The sequence below is a fragment of the Cryptotermes secundus genome, unplaced genomic scaffold (assembly GCF_002891405.2).
Source record: "Cryptotermes secundus unplaced genomic scaffold, Csec_1.0 scaffold1224, whole genome shotgun sequence".
In the NCBI taxonomy this organism is placed as follows: Eukaryota; Metazoa; Arthropoda; class Insecta; order Blattodea; family Kalotermitidae; genus Cryptotermes; species Cryptotermes secundus.
In genome coordinates this window covers 42,617-65,865 of record NW_019731289.1, presented here as the reverse complement: position 1 = coordinate 65,865, position 23,249 = coordinate 42,617, and the positions used below count along the sequence as shown (strand labels likewise).

At 39.4% G+C, this 23,249-nt stretch overlaps 2 protein-coding genes across 3 annotated transcripts in view; one reads left to right on the top strand and one right to left on the bottom strand.

Moving 5' to 3' along the window:
• Window positions 1–50: 50 nt before the first annotated feature.
• On the top strand, window positions 51–18,409 carry LOC111866970 (nuclear migration protein nudC). 2 transcript variants are annotated; one of them, XM_023856368.2, is made up of 5 exons: window positions 51–243; window positions 4,944–5,021; window positions 5,208–5,417; window positions 13,907–14,089; window positions 17,319–17,402. In XM_023856368.2, the coding sequence occupies exons 1-5, from the start codon at window positions 166–168 to the stop codon at window positions 17,367–17,369; spliced, it is 600 nt and encodes a 199-aa protein (XP_023712136.1). In that variant the 5' UTR covers window positions 51–165; the 3' UTR covers window positions 17,370–17,402. The 2 variants fall into 2 exon arrangements, with proteins under 2 accessions (XP_023712136.1, XP_023712137.1); XM_023856369.2 differs by lacking the exon at window positions 17,319–17,402 and adding an exon at window positions 18,386–18,409 and having other exon boundaries at window positions 53–243.
• The window catches only part of LOC111866971, a 21,339-nt gene continuing 15,706 nt past the window's right edge, over window positions 17,617–23,249 (bottom strand). The window contains exons 2-4 of the mRNA XM_023856370.2: window positions 22,385–22,573; window positions 19,081–19,333; window positions 17,617–17,705 (exon numbers count right to left, since the gene is read on the bottom strand). Coding sequence (XP_023712138.1) covers window positions 17,674–17,705; window positions 19,081–19,333; window positions 22,385–22,573 — 474 coding nt within the window. The 3' untranslated portion in view covers window positions 17,617–17,673. The remainder of the gene's footprint in view (window positions 17,706–19,080; window positions 19,334–22,384; window positions 22,574–23,249) is intronic.

Genomic DNA, 23,249 nt, shown 5'->3' with positions numbered 1-23,249 from the left:
CTTTCGCCTGGTGTTGGTATCCCTGAAGTCCCTGAATGTCCAGGTCTGTGGTTGTATTGTAGAAGTTGTATAGCTTGGCAGTATAACTGTATAACCGTGTGTGGGTAATTGAGAGAAGGAGTTTGGTCGAGGTAGTGTTTAACAAGGTTTTTTTTAAAGGGCAAAATGCCTGTAAATGATCCTGAACAGTTTGATGGAATGTTGCTGGCTATGGCCCAGCAACATGAAGGTGGAGTACAGGAAGTAAGTATTTTTATACATGTGTTGGAGTCATGTGGGGATGTTACAAGTTAGGTTATACTGTACTGTTTTGTTTTACATTAATGCAGTTTGGTCCAGCCGTTCAATTTCATCGCAATTCTTATTCGTGTGATGTATTCATGTATATGGAAGGTATAACAATGCAAAAATATGTTCATGCTCAGAATAATGATTCTAGTTTAAATATGTTTGCTCCTGCCCAGGCAGGTTGTGTGTAACAGCAATGGAGTCTGAGTTTGGTGGGACGGAGGGGCTAGGGAAGATTAAATGTAAGAAGTTCTGGAAGTAATAAGCGTTATTTTCCTGTCGCTACATATTTAGTATTATGAAATGAATTATCTGATGGCTCCTCACGAAGGTATGTAAATAATGAATGATGGTGAACAACGGCACTCCGAGCTGGGATAGCTCAGTCCATTTAGCGACTGTCTACAGGATGGACGGCCCGGGATCGATTCCCGGCAGGGAAAGATTTTTGTCTTCTCCACAGCTTCTAGACTGGCTCTGGAGCCCATCCAGCCTCCTATCCAATGGGTACCAGGCGCTCTATCCCCGGGAGTAAAGCGGTCGGGTCGTGAAACTGACCACTTATTTCCATCTACTGGTGGAGGTGAGTGGTGGAGCTATACCTCCACTCCTCCATATGTCTTCATGGCATAGTGTTTAATTTAACACAGGATCAACTGCATCTTTATGTTTTACCTTTACATATTGAGTATTTGATATGATATGGACTGCATAGGGAACACTGTTTCCAGTAATTCTTCTGTTGTGCTTGTATTTGTTGCCATGAGAATGTGCTTACCAAGCCGTTGCCTAGCATCGGGCGTCTCTTCTGCCTTCGAAATTCTGGCCGATTATGGGGAACACACAGACAGCAAGATGATCATATAAGCGTCCTTCTGTTTATTTTTTAAATAAGGCTAGGGGGACTGAAAAGTATTTTTGATAAAGAGTTCTGTCTTCAGCGATATAATGCTGTGTAGTTTGTTGAAAGTCACCTGATGGTTTGAAGGAAGAATAGGAGCACATTCTGCTTGCTATCTACTTAATGTTGGTTTCTTGCTTGGCATGTTTTTTGGTTGTGAAGAAGGAGGCAACATTTTCATTGGAAATGTTGGTTGATTTTCAGTGGATTACACAGCATTATATTGCAGAAGATAGAACCCTTCATAACCCCCACTGTGAGAACCTCAGATCCTGTTACAATTTTTTTTAATATTTGAAGCGACTTATATGTTTTTTTGTCTAATGACGAGTAGTAATGCAATAAAAGTACATAGTTATGGAAAAAGAATTACATGGCTTTACTGAGTTGCCTGTTGTAATTATAATATAATAAAATACAAGTAATAATGGTTTAATACATTCTCTGGTTTAGGAATATCTGAGTGCACCCCACACAATTTAATTGGTCTGTACAATCTTGATTGAATTTATAAAAAGTACACAGTTCACCTATGAGTGCAGTTGACTGGATGGCTGAGGGGTTGGAGTTTGAGGTTTTTCTCCTTTTCACATTGTCCAGACTGGTTCTGGGGCCCACCCAACCTCATATCAAATGGGTACTGTGGGCCCTTACCCTGGGTGTAAAATGGCTGGGGAGTGAAGCTAACCATTCACCTCCAACTAGTGCCAAGGTCAAGAATACCTGGATCAGTACATCGACTCCCCCTTTTGTCTTCATGGGGTAATACTTAATTAGTTAAGCATAGGGACAACTTTTACATTAACACTACTTTTTCTTCTCTTATTTCCCTCCAGTGGCAAAACATGTTGTGAAGTGAAAACAGTATACATTTATTCAATCAATACAGGAATTTTATAGATGAAACATGTAATAAATAACTGATCTTATTTTATGAAGTGCCGCTGAGAAACAGTAACTAAAGAGATTTGTAACCCAGAGACCACAGGTCAAACATATTTATGCATACCTAAACTGTGTAGTTGCAAGGCATTTCTCCCTTGAAGTACAGTGTACGTTGTCATAGCCCTTAAACATGGTAAATAGAATTGTGATATGGACTGTAAGCCCTGTACGTATGTTTCGTTTCCCTTACCATGAGAATGATGGTGTTTCTTTGAGAAATTATGTTGAACTATTTGAGCATTTGATTAAGGGGCCATTAGGCAACATGTATTTTGATTTTATTGCTTTTGTAAGGTTAAAAGGCTATAGATGTGATTCACGACAGCATATTGTGAGCTGCTTTTAGGTGATTAGCACCTGATAGGGCTGGCTTAAGCAGGGAGGAGGATACATTTGGTGTCGGCAGAAGGTAGTGCAAAATCTGAGAGAAAATGGTAAATGGTACTTAACAAAAATGATGTAGTAAGAGTAATAAATGTTTGTAGACTTGGGTGGGATTGGAATATGTGTAGGCTAGGCCAGAGTTTGAATACCACCTAGGCCTTTTGCATCCTTGTCTTTTCTTTAACCTTGGAAATTTAGTAATCTTGAAGTTAAAATATTTTTATGGAAATGATGAGTGAAATGTAGCACAAGTGAATCATTACTTGAAGTGAACAGATGTGAATGTGTAATTGCATGCCCTCAATTTTAGCCTAATTTCCTAATTTTGAAAAAAGAAAATTATGTTTATGAGATCACCTTGCTGTCTGTGCACCCCACCCCCCGAACATTGCTAGGAATTGACACAGGAAACACATTCCTGTGGCAATGAATGCACACACAACAATATAGAAACTGTCATATGTGGTATTTTTTATGCAGTTCATGTCATTTCAATTATTCAGTATGTAGTGAAAGGAAAGTAAGTGATTAGTTCTTCCCGGAACATCTTATTTTACTATATTTGTAAATGTTCACATATTTTTAACCATTGTAATGTGGACGCCAGTACTTCTGATTTCATACTTACATTTATGATTTCAGTATTAACTTGGGAGATGTGTTGTATGCAAAAAAATCTTGTGGTATCCCTTAATAGTTCAGAGATATTATGTAGTAATATGTTCAAATGGGACAACATTGGTTCCAGATTCTGCATATCCAGTCAGCTAATTATTTGTTGCTGCATGATGTCTGCACTTGACACTCTATGAGAAGCCAGTAGTCATTCCAGTTGATACAGTGATATTAAGTATAAAGTAAATTTAAATATATATCCTACCTTTTGGAGGATGTAGGTATGCACAAATGAAAGACAGTTCTGAAAAATTACAGTTCACTACAATCTTTATTGATATAAGGTTCCAGTATGACTAATGGTCAGTTTGAAGTGTAAAACTTATGTCAGTTTACTCATGTAACAGGTAGAGTGTTTGTATGCACCTATTTCAGAGTATAAGCATATTATGCACATTAAGCATACATTTCATAGGAAGATAGTTAATTATTTGATATAAACATTTAAGTAAAATTGTTTTATTGATTATTAGTATATATATGTTGACATGTGAAATATCACATGAAATGTAACCATGTGCAGACCACATGCAAGCCTAAAATACAGTTCATATAAAAGGTTATGTTATGTTAATTGAAGACTAGCACATCAGTGGAGTGGCTTTAAACAAGCCATCAGACAGTAGGCCTCTGCAATTTGTATTCTTGAAAAGAGGCTTTGTGTTATTTTCTGAAACTATAATAATGTCATGTGTTAGAGTGACTCTTGATGGGGTTTGGATTGGATATTTGGATTTATTAAACACTTAAGGGTCATAACTACGAGTAACTATAACAATCTCATTGAGTTACACACTCAAATATCACTGTAACTACAGCACACGTAAAGTCTTCTAAGTCTTCGGTATTTGTTTTGTGGCAGTGGATATTAACACTGACTATAACAGGATTGCACACTCAATGACTACAGCACACATAAAGTCTTCTCTGTCTTTACCGGATGCTTCCTGGTAATGAATTTTAACAGTGGAGATTCTCCAGCTTCTGTACTAACTGTGACTAAGTCTTCTTGTCACAGACTCCCTTACAATTCTCTCAGTGCTTCAGCTGACTAACTCTGAGGGTGGCGGCCATTTCACACCAACCTCCTGGTTTTTCTTTACAGACTAACTATCAGCTAACTGTAGCATCAGAGTCAGAGTCACTTTATGACTGGCGGGGTACTGCCAATCAGTTCATCTTGGTGACCAGCCCCTTGAGACTCATGACCAGTAATTTTATTTTCCAACTGAACACTTTTGTTTATCGTACTTATGTAATGTCCTCTCTGATGAGAAGATGAGTCTATCGTTTACAATTGCTGCTGGGCTTCACCAGTGCAGTCATTTTGATACTGGAGTAACGTAGGACTCACAGTTTACTGTGTCAGATTCAAGACCATCAACCTGGAAGGTGAGGTCCCCATTTTATATCCCCCAGGAACAGGGTGGCTTGGTTATACCCCCAGGCACTGGGTTCCCTTTTTGTCACCTCCTATGATTCATAGTGCTGTGGTGGAGGTATTTGATCCTGCCTCCACACAGGATAACTGTGGCTTGGCTGATGTCCTCAATATATGTAAACCCTTTGCATGGACTGAGTAGAAAACACCATTTCAAACGGTTCCTTGACTGATGTAGTTCATCTGGTCCTTGTTAAGAATCTGCTACCTAGCAACTGCTGTTGTCTTGTTTGTTTGCCAGTTGTTGCCCAGAAATGGGTCTATACGCCACAGTACTTTGACATTAAAATAGTCTGATTTGTGTTTCAGCTTTTGGACACCATATTCAGTTTCCTGGCACGCAAGACAGATTTTTATACTGGTGGCGGTGAAGGAGCTGGAGAGAAGGTACACATGGGGTTTATTAATAGCATGCTTTATGTATATTCATATACTGTATTGTGATGCACATTCACATTCTGAATGAAGTGTTATATATAGCCATTGCAGACTGGTTTGTGCTTCTAGATCTTCTCTAGCTGTGAAAGTGAACATAAAAGACTACCTTTTTTATTGGCTTGTTCCTCATTGCAGCTAGTAATGGCAAAGTTCAGGAAGTATGAGAAACAGGCATTAGATTTGCACACGAAAAAGAAGGAAGAGAGAGAAGAGAATGAAAAAAAGAGGAAAGAAAGGTTAGCACAGAAGAAAATGGAAGAAGATGCCCTCAATGCTAAAGCTGAAGCCACCATAACTGAATTGACAGATAATGAAGCATTAGAGTTACAAAAAGAAATTGACAAGGTATGTGTTATATCTGTTATTCTAGCACTGATATAATGTTTCTTTAATCTGGTCATATTAATACAAGTGCCGGCTTGGTTGTCTGGTATGGACTCGCCAGTGCTTCAGTTGTATTTTACAATTGTGGTTCGTGGGAAAAGATGTGATGGCAGTAGTAAGTGATTTTTCTTTCCCTAGAGTATACAGACATTTCTTTTAATTGGAAGTAACATACACAAGCACTGGAGAATTAGAATTATGAAGCAAGTATAGAGAATTGTTTTATTCTTTATCATCTGGGTTTATCATGTGAACAGGGGGATTCTAGGTCTGTGGGAACTTACTGAATTAACACATGTTAGCATAGTTAGTGACAAATGGATGATGGTCACTGAAGTAAAGTAAACACACTTTGCTGGCAAGTTAATTTTGTGCCTTGGCCGTATATGCTTTGTAATTTGGTCAACCTTCATTAATTTAACCATATATGAACCCTATATTTTTTTCTTAATAGTGTGCATCCCATTGTGTGTCATAAATAAGATATACAAACGTATATAAGGTGTGCAGTCCACACAACAATATTTTGCATTTAAGAAACAAAGAAGACACTACTGCATCAACATTTTGTTTTTAAATGCAGGATATTTTTGTGTGGACTGAATACCTTATATGCTTTTGTGTACCTCTATTTTAAAATGTAAGATTTAATATTCTTTATTCTTCATTGAAATACATTAAAAAATAATATGAAATAACATTAATAAAAATTCAAATAAGTCAAAGTCACAGAAAAGTAAGTAAAGTAAAGTAAAGCAAAGCAAAGCTATCCTTGTAACAGGCCGTGAAGGCCCATAGGGTTGTGAGATGAGGGTCCCACATTATCTAGACAGATGGCTCAAAGATGGCGGCCTCAATGGAACATCAGGCTTGTGGATCTTCGGCAACCCATAGAGTCTAGGGGGCTTGGAATCTTGTGGATGTAGCTGTTGGCAAACCTCCTCAGCAATCAGTGACTTTCAGGAGAAGAATGGTCTTATGCTGCACAGAATCATTGGTGTCCTTCAACTTCTTGTAGGCCTCTTCCTCCAGGAGAGTGGCAACATTCTGGTTGTAGTATGAAGTGCCCAGTGCCACAGCCACATTACCCTTTTCAGCCGGAATGACAGTGAGCGCGTCATTGGCTTTTAAGGCCCAAAGTGCTCTCCTCTCGGCACCACCAGTTAGGTTGTCCTTGGGTAAAGAGAGCTTTTGAGGATCCTGTCAGATCTCTGCAGTCTCTACAGGCAGGGCCCCTATTGCCTTCTTCACTCCACACAGGATGTCCTTGATGGGGACAGACACCGGAGCCACAGCAAAGTTCAGGCTGTTGCCCAGGGCCGAGCAAGCCGCTTCTTCCAATGACACTTCACTCAGATTGACCACATTCTTCTTGTTGTCAAGGGAGCACAGCATCAAATCAACATCATCGAACCACCGCACAGTGTAGAACACACCAAATGTATATACACCCAGACAAGAAACATATGCCATATTTGCATGATTATATATAAGATACATATCATGGGAATAGCATACCAATACCCACACACTAACAACTCATACATCATACTCATTTATTGCCAGTTGAAACTTGTCTTTGGGCTTCACAACTGGGCTTACTACATAGAATCTTCTACAGCAAAGACTACACAACATATATGCCCAATTTCTGCACTGTGTCAGTGAAACCTTAAATACTTAAGTTGGCATACACAGTCTTAATCTACCATAAAAATCCTTTAATATATTTTTTAAACATTTTTAATACACTTTTAATATGTTTTAATAATATATTCAACATTTTGATATATATAGTGTACCTTATACATATCTATCTTTTATCTTAATTATGTATTTGCTACTTTAATTATAACACCAATCTTTGGCAAAGGTTTTATGTTAGTATTTAATGCAAGGCATTGCACGGATAAGGATCCATATCGGTATTTCAGTGACTACTACTCTGTCCCAAAAAAGTATCTGACCTTGGGCCAGGAAAAATAGTTCTGTATATGGGCGGTTACAATACCTAATCACCTTCAAAGTAGGCCCCTTGTGACTCCACACATTTAGCCCAGCCGTCCTTCCATCACTGGAAGCAATTCTGGAAGGCTTCTTTTGGAATGGTGTGCAGCTGCGCCATTGCGTTCTGTATTATGTCCTCGTGGCTGTCAAAATGGCAGTCTTTTAGCGGTATCTTCAATCTTGGGAACAGCCAGAAATCACAAGGAACCATGTCAGGAGAGTAGGGAGCCTGGCGAACCTGCGGAATGCCGTGCTCGGCCAGGAAACCCTGGATCAGGTGCGATGAATGAGCTGGGGCGTTGTCATGATGCAGCTGCCAGTTGCGTGCATCCCACAGCTCCAGTCTCTTGCGCCAAACTGCATCATGAGAATGGCGAAGGACTTCTTGGTAGTACTCCTTATTGACAGTCTGGCCTAGTGGTGCATACTCATGATGCACAGCACCCCGGTAATTGAGAAAAACAGTCAGTATCACCTTCACATTGCTCTGAACCTGTTGTGCTCTTTTGGGCCTCGGGGATGTTGGATGCTTCCATTGTGATGCCTGGACCTTGGTTTCCGGGTCATATCCATACACCCACAACTCGTCACCACTGATCAAAGTCTTCAGGAACTCAGGATCCCTGTTGGTGCACTCCAGCATGTCCTGTGCGACCTCAAGGCAGAGTTGTTGCTGCTCCGGTGAAAGCAGCTTGGGCACAAATTTTGCCGCCACTCTTTGCATGCCCAAATCCTCAGTTAAAATTGTGTTTGCGGAACCTCTGCTGATCCCAACCTCATCAGCAACTTCACGGATGGCCATACCACGGTCCTCAATGATCAGTGTCCGCACTTTTTCAATGACCTCAGCATTTTGGCTCATTGATGGTCTCCCGGAATGCTGCTCACTGTCCGCCGACATATGGCCATGTTTATAGTGGTTGAACCACTCTTTAATTTGAGTGACCCCCATTGCATCATTGCCAAAAGCCTGCTGAATTTTGCAAATTGTTTCCACTTGGGTATCCCCAAGTTTCTGACAAAACTTAATGCAGTATTGCTGCTCCAAATGTTCTGTCATCTTGAGCGAAACGAGAATGCGACAAACACGTGTTACACCACTTCACTATCTGGCAGCCACAAATGCATCTGGCAGTGTTGTGAGTCAGCAAAAAATCACACATGCACATGAAAGTCCCTTCTACCACTACGCTCAGTTTCCCCACCCCTTTGGCCATTACAGTGGAAAAAAATAAAGTCGGATACTTTTTGGACATATGGTATATGTATTCCTGTGTATAACTGCCTGATGATGGTCTTGTACAACCAAAACATGTAGCAGCAATAAAGATGAAAATTAAACTAAGTATTTGTTGTGTTGATGGTAGACATAATTCCTATATATATTATCAAATCGGGGGCATGCGGTAGCGTAATTGGTTGAAGGGCTATGCTACAAGCCAGAAGGTCGCGGGTTCAAGTCCTGATGAGGTCATTGGATTTTTTCAGTTGACCTAATCCTTCCAGCCGCACTAGGGCCTGGGGTTTGCTCAGCCTCTAACAGAAGCGAGTACCAGGAATTAATTAAATACTTTTCCTGGGGAGTAAAGTGTGGCTGGCACGTAAGGCTGACAACCTTACCACTATCTTTGAGCCGATTGTCTAGATAGCTGGTTCTTCGCTTGCGGATTTTTCTGCCCTGAAGATTGAAGCGATACGTTTCTCCGAACCGTCAATTCACACAAGATCTACATGGCGCCACATCCCAGAAGACAGCATTCTTCATTATCACCAACGTGAAACCCTCAAATAATACATAACTCCATGGAGCTGAGCCCTTCTCTGGAAGCTGTCAGTTGTGCAGTTACTCAAGAATGTCGCAGCATTTTATGGAACCTGAAGGTTCATTGCCATGTTCGCAAGAGCACTTCACTGGTCCCTATCCTGAGTCAGATCAATCTAGTCTGTACTACTCCATCCTAGCTCTCTAAGATCCACTTTAATATTATCCTCCCACCAAGATATAGGTTCTCCAAGTAGTCTCTTTACTTCTGGCTTTCCAACCAAAATCCTATGTACTAGAACAATGATATCACACCAGTGACAACTTAGTATTATGTACAACATCCTGTCACTAACAAACTCATCCCTCATAATTGCTCATATGGTTCACGTGTGTGCAAAAACACCTGTGCTTAATTCATGATTCTCATTCCCCTTTCCATAGAAAAATATGTATTCGCCTGCTGATTTGGTACCACCCCAGTCTCATATTGCCACCTGTATGCCCTCAAAATCTGACTTGTGTTTTGACACTTCTTTCGCAAGTATCATGAGCGAACCTGCCCCATATAGACTTCTTATATTCCACACACCAAATCTTATATCGAGTCTTCCTTAGCCTAGGTCATTTATCCAGAGAATCCGTCCAAGTCCAAGGCCCTTTGTGACATTTCATAGCACAGTTATTTTTATGGTGAAGAGTTGTTAGCCTCACGTGCTACCCACAAGCTCGAGGACCCCCTCTTGTTGGCTTTCTTATTTGTATATTCGCAGCCACCCTCCATATTTGGAGACCATTTCCATCTGAAATCTGAAGATGTACATGCTAGGGTGACAAGGGACCCACTTAACATGAAGTCTTAACAGTAAAATTTTCTATTTAGATTTCTTGTCAGTGGTCATGCAGTTAGGTTTCTTCATTTTCCAGTGTGTTAAACTAAGTTCCAGTATCTGTTCATGTTTCATTTGACCATGAATGAAAATAATAAATGAACTACACTGCTTTTTGCATCCATAATGATAAATCTGTGTAATAAATAAGCCTGGTAGGAGAAGGATAGAACATAGTATACAAGAAAATGGTATTCTGTGCATTGATGTGGTTGGGTAGTTGAATATTTAAAATGGAAGAGAACAGAACCATTAAGATGGCTTACCTCAGAGCTGTATCTGAATTCAGAATTGAGCAATGACCAATTTCTGACTCTATCTCTTCCAAGATTAAAATGAGAAGGTATCTGAGTGTGAAGTGACACCAAACTCATAACTTCATAACCTCGTTCCCCTTCTTACATTATCTTTATTGTGACATATGCATGTTTGAACTAGAATTATTGATGTACAGTAGAACTTGGTTATAACGTCATCAAAGGGACCTAAAATTAGCGTCGTTATAAACGAATGTCGTTGTNATATCAGAGAAATTCAGGAATGAAAATGACGTTACATACGAGGTTGATGCATTTGTGCATGTTGTACTAAGCAAGGTATAAAAACAGTTGCTTTATGAGGAATTAGTTCGTACCATTGAATATTTGACGCAATAGACAAGGTGTCGCAGAAACCGATGTTGCTATAACCAAGTTTTACTGTACTCAGTTCTGTCAACAAGTGAATGTGGTCTCTTTAATTCAGCAGCAATTAATGAAACCAAATGCGAGTTCCAGGCCTGGTTGGACATAGTACATGTGAGGACTGAGCAGGGAATCACACCCATGGTCAGTGCAGGCACAGATCAGCCACCGACATTTAACGGCAATTCAACATGGAGAAAGCCAACACCAGTCTGGTCACCCAGGGATGGGTTGATGATAAGCCATGCTAGGTGACAGTGGACACTGGAGCATACGTCATGGTAGTAAGACTGGATATCGCTGCTGGATGGCCTGAAAGACAGCCAAATCCAGACTTCACGCTGCAGACCATGTCTGGAGGATCCCTACCCATCCTGAAAGAAGTTCTGTTGACCCTTACCCTGGGGCGCCGACCGATAACAATGTGGGTTTTCGTCGTGAATGTCACAGATGAGCTCATCCTGGGACTGGACATACTGCACGCCTATGATGCGTCTGTGGACATAGGGCGCCAAAGTCTGCGTCTGGCGGAAGAAGTATCGTTATGGAGTCCTGGGCAGAACCCCGTCCGTCCAGCTTAGTAGTGGCAAAGAACCATGTGATACCAGCACAGAGTGAGGGAATAGTGATGGCTAGAATGGAGAATCATCTGGGAGTAAAAAGTGGTCTAGTAGAACCAAGCCAGCAGGCCCATCCGTGTGATGGAATCTATATAGCCAGGATCCTAGTTCAGGACTGTCAGGAAGTACCAGTGAGAGTCATGAATGTTACCCACAAGGACCAAAAGCTCAGGAGAGGATCTCCTGTGGTGCACTGTGAGCCAGTAACACTTGTGACTTCTCCCGATGTGGGGCAGCCACCAGCACCAGGCCTAAAAGTGAAATTAGAGGACGTGACCACAGCGGCCAAGCCACACCTAAACACCAGAGAATTTCAAGAATTAGAGGAACTTGTGACTGAGTACATGGATATCTTTGCAGAGGACAACAAAGATTATGGAAGGACAAACAAAGTATATCACCGCATAGACATGGGAGAAGTCCGACCAATTCGACAGCCACCGAGGAGAGTACCCCTGGCAAAAGAAGCAGAAGTAAAGGAAATGCTTGACAACATGTGAGGACATGGGGTTATAGAAGTATTGGACAGCTCTTGGTCGTCCCCGGTCGTTTTGGTCAGGAAAAGGAATGGGGAACTCCATTTCTGTGTAGACTACAGGAAGCTGAACGATGTCATCGAGAAGGATTGCTTTCCACTACCCCGGATTGACGACACACTGGACACACTGGCGGGAGCAAAATGGTTTTCAACTCTCGATCTAAAAAGTGGCTATTGGCAAGTCTATGTACACCCAGACAACAAAGAGAAAACAGCGTTTTCGACAGGTCAAGGGTTATGGCAGTTCACAGTCATGCCCTTTGGCAGAGTGAATAGATTAATGTGTAGGGTTTGTAAATTGTGTATACCATAACAGTGATATAATTAATTGTAGCCAAGACTTGTACGTTGTAAAATAAACCAATTAACAATCCGAACGGCGTCTTCAGTGGCGAAATACATTACATTAATTTCAGGGATTGACAGGAGGCTGTGGTTATATCAGACAATTAGGGATGGTGAATTTCCATTAGAACTCCACTAATTGGTAACACTGATTTGCACTGATGTATCGTATTGAAGCTAAAGCATCATCTCTTGGTCATAATATTGGACTATGAATCTACACAGTATCTAGACAATCCAGTGATATTTTTCTCTCCTTAAGAACTGCTTACAAGCCACACTTTTATTATAGAAGCACCAGTCTTGGGGAAAAATTGCAACTTATATTCAGGCAGCTGTGGTATGTATATATTCATAATATGGAATACTACAGCCCCTGTATAGTTACTCATTTGTTAAATATAATAAAATTACAAGTTCTATCTCTGATTGCATTTATGTTTGTTAGGTGTGTCAGAAAGAACTTTGAAGGTACGAAGGAAAATCGAAAAGTCTTTACCCCTACTTTTTTTTCAGCCAAAATATTAAGTGTGATTGAGTAACCTGGTTATACATTTGATGCAACATGGTATGCTTGGACCGGACCAGCTTTAACTCTCGGCTGCTCCAAGGCACTGCGCTGCTGTCAGTCAGGGGAGATGGCTGGTGTGCTCAACACAAAAGCAGTCTGCTTTTACCGGTTCTCACGGGCTCTTCGCTTTGCAGATTTCTTATATTTTTTCTTCTACCCTGAAGATGGAGGCGATACGTTCCTCCGAAACGTCGGTTAACACCACATATACACGGTGCCAAATCCCAGAAGACTGCTTTCTTCATACTTAGAACCCTGCATGTATTTTGATTTCCCTGTATGTGTATTATTGTGGCTGAAAATACATAAGGGCAAAGACTTCAATTTGCCCTCGTACATCATCAGATAGTGACATTACATCATTATTAGAAAGTCACTAATTGCTGTTTTCAGTGTATATGTTATGAGTGACTGAATGGTGTTTTGGATTGGTGACTGGATTTATTGACTGCTTTAACACACGACTTGTGACTACACTTAAATTATAGTGCCATTTTTAATTTCCACACTTTGCAAATCACTACTGCACACGCTGAGTCTTTTCCAGCCTGCAATGTCTTCACTAGCCGTTTCCCGGTAACGGTTTCTCACAGTAATGGGGATTCTTCAACTGTTCTGACGAAGTGTCTTCTTAACATTCCCTTACAAGTGACTAAAACTTGTCTCGGTTATAACATCTTGGCACGGACCATGTGGAAAACACTGTTCAGTGTTGTATTTTCTATCGATTCCATGAGAACATGTTTGTTTGCAAAGACATTACCCAGTAAATGCTGCATGTACTTATTAAAAATATGTTGCCTAGCATCGAATGTTGTTTCATTGTTTGCTTCGACGTCGTTGCCCATTAACGGCTCAGCATGCTACAATATGATAGGGATGAAGATCACCATTCCAGAGATTTTGTTGGACACACTTTGCTCTTGTAAGGTTGCCTACTTAAGTTGTGGTATGCGCTCGGAGATGTTTTACATAAAGTCTGTTGTGATAGTTTTAGAAATGTGAGGAAAATTGAAACTCCATTTCTGTTCCAGGATAAAGCTGAAGGTTCGGAAAATGTACCCAGTGTCACATCATCTGAGGAAACTGAAGGAGACCCTAAAGCTGACCCAGATGAAGAGGAGGATCCCAAAGAGAAGGAGAAGTTGAAACCCAATTCTGGCAATGGATGTGACCTTCCAAACTGTAGGTGGACACAAACATTATCAGAGATTGAGGTAAGTGACTACATTATCATTTCTTCAGTCCTTTCCCATGGAAAGTATACGGAAAAGAGCTGACCTAATTTTTGAATTGGATTCCTTCATGGACCATATATTTTGCTTGTTTTAAGTGCGGGGTTATTATAAATGATTTGGGTGGCTAGAAATTAGTGTATCTTCAAGACAGTGACAAAGACAGACATGAAACAAGTTTAAACAGCATAGTAACTCATGAAGTTACAGCTGACACATATTGATGTTGGCTGTGGCCTGTGAAATTTGCTCTCAGAGGGACTGTGGCACCAGAAGCTATGGAATACTTGCTGTGTCACGTCATCATAGGTGGAAGTTAAGGTCCAGGTTTCTAGGGTGCAAAGGAATGGGTCCTGCTTTTCCTTCCAAGCTTTTGGCAGGCTTTTGTCCAGAAGTCCCTCACAGCCATATGGGAATGAGGCAAAGTTTCATTCTTTTGGAAATGGAGTTCCTCCAGGAAATCATCCTCTAACTGGGTGAAGTTCTCTACAGGCTCATAGAGCTGACTTTTATGGACTTCTCACAAATGCTTCATGAATATGATCTGCAGTTTCTTTGCTAATGTGTGGCATGCCAGTGCTCTTACTCTTACAGATCTTATACCAACCTGTGAATGAGTCAGCTTTAGTCAGTTGATTACCATGCTTTGTTTTGAAGTCCCATTGAAATATTTTCCCCAAACATGTCACATGAAACCACAAGCAACATTATGCTTGTTGCACCTGAGACATAATTTTCGTTTGATAGTGATTGGAGCACCACTTGTGGCTGGTATCTTACAAACAGTGTTGCCAATGAAAACTTAATGCATTTACTTGTGTTTTCAAATTGTTACTTGTTTGAATCTATAACTGTTTAAGAAATATAATGATTTCTTATCAGCCACATAATTTATAATTGTCCTATATATATTTCAGTTAATGGAAGATTTAAACTTATTTTAATTTGACTTTCACTTTTGTATCAGATTGGCTAAATTTAATCTAGAATTTGAAAGAAAGTTAAATGCAAACCCATTACATCATTTATGTTGAATGGGGTAACTTATAGCTTTGAACTCTGCGTTTAAAACTAGTCAGTAGTGACACTTTGGAAGATATAAGACTTTGTGCAATGTAAGCTTCTTCATGCTGAGGAATGAGAAATTGTTTATTTGTGTCAATGTTGCTATGCGTAATATATCTCCCTTTGAAACACCTGTCCTTTTGATATTCATGGTGAATTGTACTTCTCTAGACATCTGTTGAAATGTAGACTTCATTCTCCATTTTGAGTTTTCCTTATGAAGATGATAGTAAAGAAATAACACAGTATTTACTTCCCTAATTTTTCTTAATCTGTAATGAAGAAAAATCAACAGTTTTGCAAATGTGCCTATGTATGGCTAGACAAACTTTCTTACTTTGTCATCTTCAATGTCCAAAGTGGGAGTTGAGGAAAGAAAAGGACAGATGGCTTAACAGTAGCACTGGAAATTGGGAAAAGTGATGCTACAGGTAGAATTGTTTCCAGATGTCATTGTTGACATGTGTTAAGTGAAGGGGAAGACGGGCTGTGTTTACCAGCCATAAGCCAGTAAAGGAACTTGGTGGGGGGGCTATGAAAGAGGGTTACAGACTGTACATGACGTAAAGAACAATGAAGTTGAGTCATTTAAATCTGTAAGGAACTGATACTGATGCTGTTAATATTGTCACGTGTTGGGTATGTTACGCGACAAATAATTTTACGTGGGTCTCGGATTTAGCGAATCTTTATTAGACACTCACTCTTACACACCTTACAATTATTCATTCATTCATCAGTAATCTGTCGGACGACAGGTCCACAGTCTCTTCCAACACAGTTCCTCCACTTAATGCGATCTAGCGCTTTCTCCTTTAAATGAGAATATCCTCTTCTGTCCCCAAGGTCATCCAGCATCTTCTTACGTCTTCTTCCTCGTCTCTTACAATTATTACCATCGATAAATTTAATTTGTTTCGTTCTGGTCCGTCATACTAACAGGTTTACCATTAAGTTTATTTCAGTCCAATGTGACATATAATGCTTCCACCACTTTAGCACTTAGTTACCCAACATGTAGGGTAGGCGTAGGGTAGAAATTCTTGTTCTACTTACATTACTTTTGGACACCAGCTTTATAAGTAGACTGTCTTCCCTCCTGCATCATCTAACTGAATGTTGCATGTCACTGAATGCAGAGTCTGACGTCGCAATTCATGCACTTTGTGCATAATTAACTCTGTTTTCCACGCGAAGTGCGCACATGCAGTTTTAGTCTCGTATTAGCAGGAAGTAAGGCAGTGATGGCGAGTGGTGTCCTCTATTCATAACGCTTATAAAACATCACAATTTCAACTGTGCACCATGGCCCCTTTTCGCATTGAAGGAGTCGAAATTCAGAGGCCTGTAAATCACACCATTCAGAATGCGTTACAGCTTATTCTGAAGGGAGGTGGAAGCAAGTGGTATGAGGTGATATTCCAAGATATCTTTGTGGATAGAGGATAAGAACTGGCCCACACTGTGTATCCAAGAAGCCCATTGACTGGAGAATGTGCAATGAAAACAAACATTCTCTCTCCTCCAGATAACACAGTCAGACCATGAGTCAGAAGCATGCATTTATACTGCAGGAAGGTTTTGTGCAGAAGCTTTATGCATTTTTGTAGACAGACGCTCAAAATTTGGTGAACATTTTTTTTTGGAATCAATGTAACAATTTTTACAGATTCTAAAATCTATAAATTACAGTATCTGATTCTATATACTTTCTAGATAAAAGTAGCGTTTATTTCGTTCGTTTATCACAACAATTGTAGAAATCACAGCATTTTGAGTAACATGGTTACAATTTTTATTACTCTACAATGGCGGGCATTTAAATTAACTCCGTCCCGCTGCCACTACCGGAATTTAAATGGCCCGTCCCATAAAGGTTAACACCATTCTTTCCCATTGTCATTCCAGTCAGGTTACTTTGCTTTAAAATATTTTACTAAGAATGTTTACATCCATACATGTCATATAATCTATATAAATAGTATTAACAACACTTAAACAGTAAATAGTTTATAAACCATTTTGCAGTAGTAACTAGCAGAAGTATTTGAACTGTACCAAATAACAAAATTTTAATAATTATATAACAGGATCTCTGTTATTTTTGTGATTAACTTGTACTTGACAATCTGTATCTTCTCAACAGATCCATCCATGTGTTCTGCAAAAGTGTAAATCTTCACTTGGTGTATTATAGTCTGCTCTTGCGTCACATTCTCTTCCTTGTCAGATTGCACTTGCAGTTGATCATTTGAAGGTACTCTTGTAATTTTGTACCTTTGTTTGTTTTTGGATTGTGAGATGCACACTGAACTACATCACATATATTCTATGAATAAAATCACAGCCGTGGTATGAATCTCAAACGTGCACTTTCATCATAATGTTCCTTGAAATAATCTCGTTTGATATATGTGAAATACACATGAAATCTTTCAGAGACAGGCTGGAGATATTAGTGTGGCATTGAATCATGTTTCATCTTATTTTGGAAGTTCCCATCATCTCAATAAGTCGATGTCTCGCCATCTCACTGTAATAAAATTAATTAAAGATGAATTACTTTTGATATTAAACCGCCTTCCTTTCCTTCTCTTTTTAGTGTCACACTGAAACTGGTGGATTGTAACTATAGTCTTTACTCATCACTATATTATTGTAGGAAGACTTGTGTATTCATCATTAAACCCAGTTATTGGCTCTCTGTTTTTATATGGATGTTAGCAGACCCATTATCATTGCCTTCCTAAGTTACTCTGCATTGAATTAATGGCTGGCTGGATAAACAGCCAGACATGTGGCCTTTGCACAGTGTGAACACACACAAAGATGTTTTTTTTTCCAGACATGGTATCTCTGAAATTCCTGAATGGATTTTGGTGATGTATGGTGTTGGGGACTGCATTAAAGGTTACAGACCAAAATTAATTTTGGTTCATGTCAATCATATATAATCCCTTCTTCACATGATACTCTAGTCAGACTTCATTGATATCTCAGAAATGGCTCATTATACAAAATGATTGGGCATGACAAAATATAGATTTAATCAAGATTAAAAAATTTCACAGTATGATGGAGAGTTTCTGACTGTGTAAGCAGTGTGAACAGTTGATCTATTTATATTTGAATTGAATTCTGTTATCAATTTCATTCAGAGACTACAGCTTTTAAGTAAATTTTCTGCTAATTTCATTGACTTCTTTTTGACAGTGATGGAGAAAGAGTGCTGTCTCCTCTGGCTGTGAAAATAGATTTGTATCTGCACTGTATGAACATAATAGTCAATGAAATATCCAGAGTTGCAAATAATTTATTTTAAAAATATGTGTGCTGTCAGTAAGAGTACACCTTTCCTTGTTTTTCTGTCTAATCCATTGCACTGTTGTCCTCTTTATACATTTAGAGTGTATTGTTTCACCATTCATGCTACATTCATCCATTATACAGGGTGTCCCAGGAGGAATGGACCAAACTTCGGGAGGGTGTTCCTTATGTTAAAGTATGCCGATATAACCCCAAACACCTATGTCNTAAGGACAATTATGACATGGCGAGCGAGTATTTTGTACTTCACTTTTATGGCTTCATGTCACTCACAAGTTAGTTTGATGTTACGTACATTATTAACATTACAGAATCAACATATTCCTGCCAGTTTTAATATGTATTTTGTAATCAACAAGTGTGCAACGCCGGTCAAAGTTTGACACTTCTCTGGCCATTATCTCCATAACCGTTCAACTTTGGACATAGGTGTTTTGGGTTATATCGGCGTACTTTAACATAAGGAACACCCTCCCGAAGTTTGGTCCATTCCTCCTGGGACACCCTGTATATATATTTCTAATTTATCTCATTTGTCTGATATCCACATAATGCTGTGTGTTGCTTACTGTTGTACTTACTTTCCAAGTAAATAACAGCTATGATTATTGCTATGAGGAAAATAATGGACATAGTGAAGACTAGAGTTGTGAGTTGATGTGACTGGCAGCAGCATGTTGGCAAGGGTTGCATTTTGGTTCTTGTTATTCCATTCACAACAGTGAAGTGGGTAGAAGATGCAATTGACTGTGTCTCTGGACATTTTATCGTGGGTTCATATCTCAGGGCAGCGAGATTAGCTGCTGTGAGTAGAAGGGATCCAGATGCACCACTCTGAAACGGCAGAAATGGTCGTGAGGTTTCTGGTTATTGCTGCTATCATAAATTGCTTCTTCTTTACCAAGGTTATGCTTAATGGTGCAAATGCCATGCAGAATGAAGAGAGGAAATGTGGAATTTGGTAACTAAATGTTAGGAAATTTCAGCAAAATAGAGAAAACTTAAATTTTTTAAACCAAATTGGATGTGTAACAAATTTAAGTTATTCCCCTCCCATACCCAGACACTGAGCACAATCTCATATAGCTCTGAGATGCGAGGTTCTCATGGTGAACACAAAGAGTACTATCATGTGGGATGTGGTGCCATGTAGTCTAATAAAAGTACATTAATATTCCTTCAAAACATCAAAAAACTTCTACTGGACTACCTGATGTCACATCTCAGAAGGTAGTTTTTTCAGTACAGCTTATCGGAATTTTCAGGACAAATTATCTGATGTGTGGAACATAAAGTGATTTAAAGTTAATTGTTATCTCCCACATTTGTTCATATCAGTGAACATTGCAGTCTGTTTAACTGATATGTTTAACAGTATATTTGGGCATTTTTAAAATACATAGGAGGACTTCTCAAAAGATGTAAAGTTTTTATTATATACCAACCATACCAGACCAATTGTGAAGGATGACTTATCAGTGCATAAAATGGTAATTGATAATGAATCAGAGCTGTCATATACTGTACAAGAGCTGCAGTAACTAAATGTCATGAAACTCACTTCAGCAAGAGCAGTGCTATTTCAGTTCACATCCATAAAAATGATAATACTCTGTGCTGTTTGTGAATATTTCTGTGAGAAGTAAGCCAGATTAGAGGTTCACTGCAGACACAGAAAAAGGATCTCATAACAGTCCATATTCTCAGACTATAACATGAGAGTCTTAAAGGAAATAATTAGTAAGACATTCACTATGTGTTAAAGAGAACTTCAGAGTCATTGTACGATACTTCAAGTGTGTGTGGACCTTTGGGCATCTTGGCCTTTTGTGATTATATGATGCAGTGTAACACAAGATAGAAAAGTGATTTCTGTGTAAAGTTTGAGGCTACAAATGAAATCTTTGCACAGAGGGACACAGAATGTTCCAGATCATTGAGGGCAGAGAGGTAGGATCCCACCAATAAAGTTTCAATTTTCTGGTGTTGTTTTCAAAATAGAAGAAATGATGCATTATGTTAGGTCATGACTGTTTGTGATCGATTATGTGCCTGAACTGTTGCAAATGTTGATTTTTTAATTTGACACTGGTGACTTTTATATGGCATTGAGAGGTTGTTGGGAAATTCAGATTTTTAACCACACAGATCATTTACAGATCCTACTCTACATGAGATCATAAATAAACTTTTACATATATATCATAAATGGTTAATGAAATTTCTTAGAAATTCAGCATGAGAGTTATATGAACTGGAAAGTTTGATTTTTAGCCATATTGACCACTTATAAAAGCATCTGTATGTGAGGTCATAAATGAGCTTTATCTGATATATCATAAACTGTTAATGATATTTCTTTTTAAATTCAGTGTGAGAGAGGATGCTGAGGAGAATATTTGGATTAAAGAGGGATGACATAGTAGGAGGCTGGAGAAAATTGCTTGTTGAGGAGCCTCATAACTTGTACTGTTCGCCAAGTATGGAATGATCAAGGCAAGGAGGATGAGACTGTCAGGGCATGTAGTACAAATTGAGACGGGGAATGCATATAGGTGGGAAAGCCAGAAGGAGAGAGACCATTAGGAAGACAAAGACATAGGTGGGCAGATAAGATTAAAATGGTTCTTACACATATAGGATGGGGTGGTATGGAGTGGATTGATCTGGCTCAGGATATGGACCAGTGGAGGGCTCTTGTGAACATGGTAATAACCTTTGGGTTAAAGAAAATATTTGGAAGCTCTTGAGTAGTTGCAGAAATGGCGGCTTCTCAAGAAGGACTCATCCTTTCAGAGTTAGTTCAGTATGAGTGATCTGTGTGTAATGTTAGTCATTTTGCAACCATTTGCAGAACCTAATTTTTATGNACGGTAAAGCTTCTACCCTGAAGATGGGGGCGATACGTTCCTCCGAAACATCGGTTAACACCACATATACACGGTGCCAAATCCCAGAAGACTGCTTTCTTCATAATTTTTATGAGTCTGTAAGTGAACATTTCCATCTGTCCTGTAAATCATTTCACAGAAGTTGCTCTAATTCAGTATTGTGCATTATAATGCTGTTGAAATATGAATTTCCTTCCTTATCTAATACATTTGTATTTTGCTGAAATGTTGATTTATAAGCAAACCAGATAAGCTCACTTAACTGCATAGAATGCCAATGGGAGTTTTATGTACTGCATTATGGAGTACACTGTCTCCAGTGTCATTCATTACAATACATGTAATTCAGTAGATTAGGTCCCCTTATATGAACTATGTTTAATGCTTTTATAATTATTTCTTTAAAAATTATGGTTTAGTGAGAACTGTACAGCCATTGAAGAAAGCAGTCTTCTGGGATGTGGCACCATGTAGATGTGGTGTTAACCGACGTTTCTGAGGAACGTATCGCTTCCATCTTCAGGGTTGAAGGAAAAATAAGAAAATCTGCATGCGTAGAGACATTTTCCAACATTATTCTGTTTGCACCTGTTCTCGCTTCTTTGTGTTTGGATTTTCTTATTCTTCTTTCTACTCTGAAGATGGAGGCGATACGTTCCTCCGAAACGTCGGTTAACACCACATTTACATGGTGCCACATCCCAGAAGACTGCTTTCTTCATAGTCACCGCCATGAAAACCTCAAATCTTACATGTACAGCCATTGACTGAGAAATATTAAATGCCATTTCTGTTATATTTAGGCTTTTGAAAGCTCTGAAGGTGTTTTATATCAACAGCCCAATACTAAAACAGGATCACGTTTTTGTGCATTGGGTTGTGAACTTCTGCAGAAAAGAACATTCTTTTATGAAGCTGTAGTCAGACGTAAACTTTTGTAATTACTGAATACCGCAGTTCCTTATTTCTGACTGTAGTATGAAGCAGATTGTACCTGTGTGCTTGTGTTGCTTGAACTGGACGCTTGAGAGGAAGTTGAGCCTCGATATTGTTGATGACCTGGCCACTTGGAATGTTCACTGGATATATGGCATGGACAGCATGAGTCTGCACACCAGAGTGAGGGTCTTGGTATGTGCCAGTTGGTGAGGTTTGTTGGCAAACTTGCAATCCCATCTTTCGCCTACAAGTAATAATGTACCTTTGTGTATATAAATACTAGTATATACACGGAGTGAATGTTGGTGCATATGAAGTAAATTGCAGGTAGCTGAATTGGATTTGTGTTCTTCTGGAATGTTAAGTTGTGTAACTGGTAGATTGGGTACCAGAGCTTTGGAGGAATCTGCAGACTCCATCTCCAGGGTGAAAAAGTAAGCCATGTGATGGAGAGGGATATATGGGTGTTCAAGTTCTAATGTCTCCAATTTTTTGTCAGGACTGGGAGCAGATAGACACATGCAGTTTAGTTTAAAATACGTGTGCACTCTTTGTGAATGCGTGACAGAGATAGCAGCACTGTACGGCACACAAAACTCTAGTGGTGGCGGGGAGAGTGAGGAATGTTTTTGATATCTAAAATGGCAACGTTTTCGTTACAAGAACAGCGAGTAATCATTCGTTTTCTCCACTTGCGTGGTGCAACACCCATTGAAATTCATCGCCAGTTGAGTGAGACATGTGGTGATGGTGTCATGAATGTGAAAAATGTGCGTTCGTGGGTGCGACAGTTCAAAGAAGGCCGAACGTCGTGTGACAACGAACCAAAACAATCTCAGCCTCGCACCAGCCGGTCTGACAGCATGGTCAAGCGAGTTCAGAAAGTTATTTTGGAGGATCACCGATTGAGTGCGGAAAAC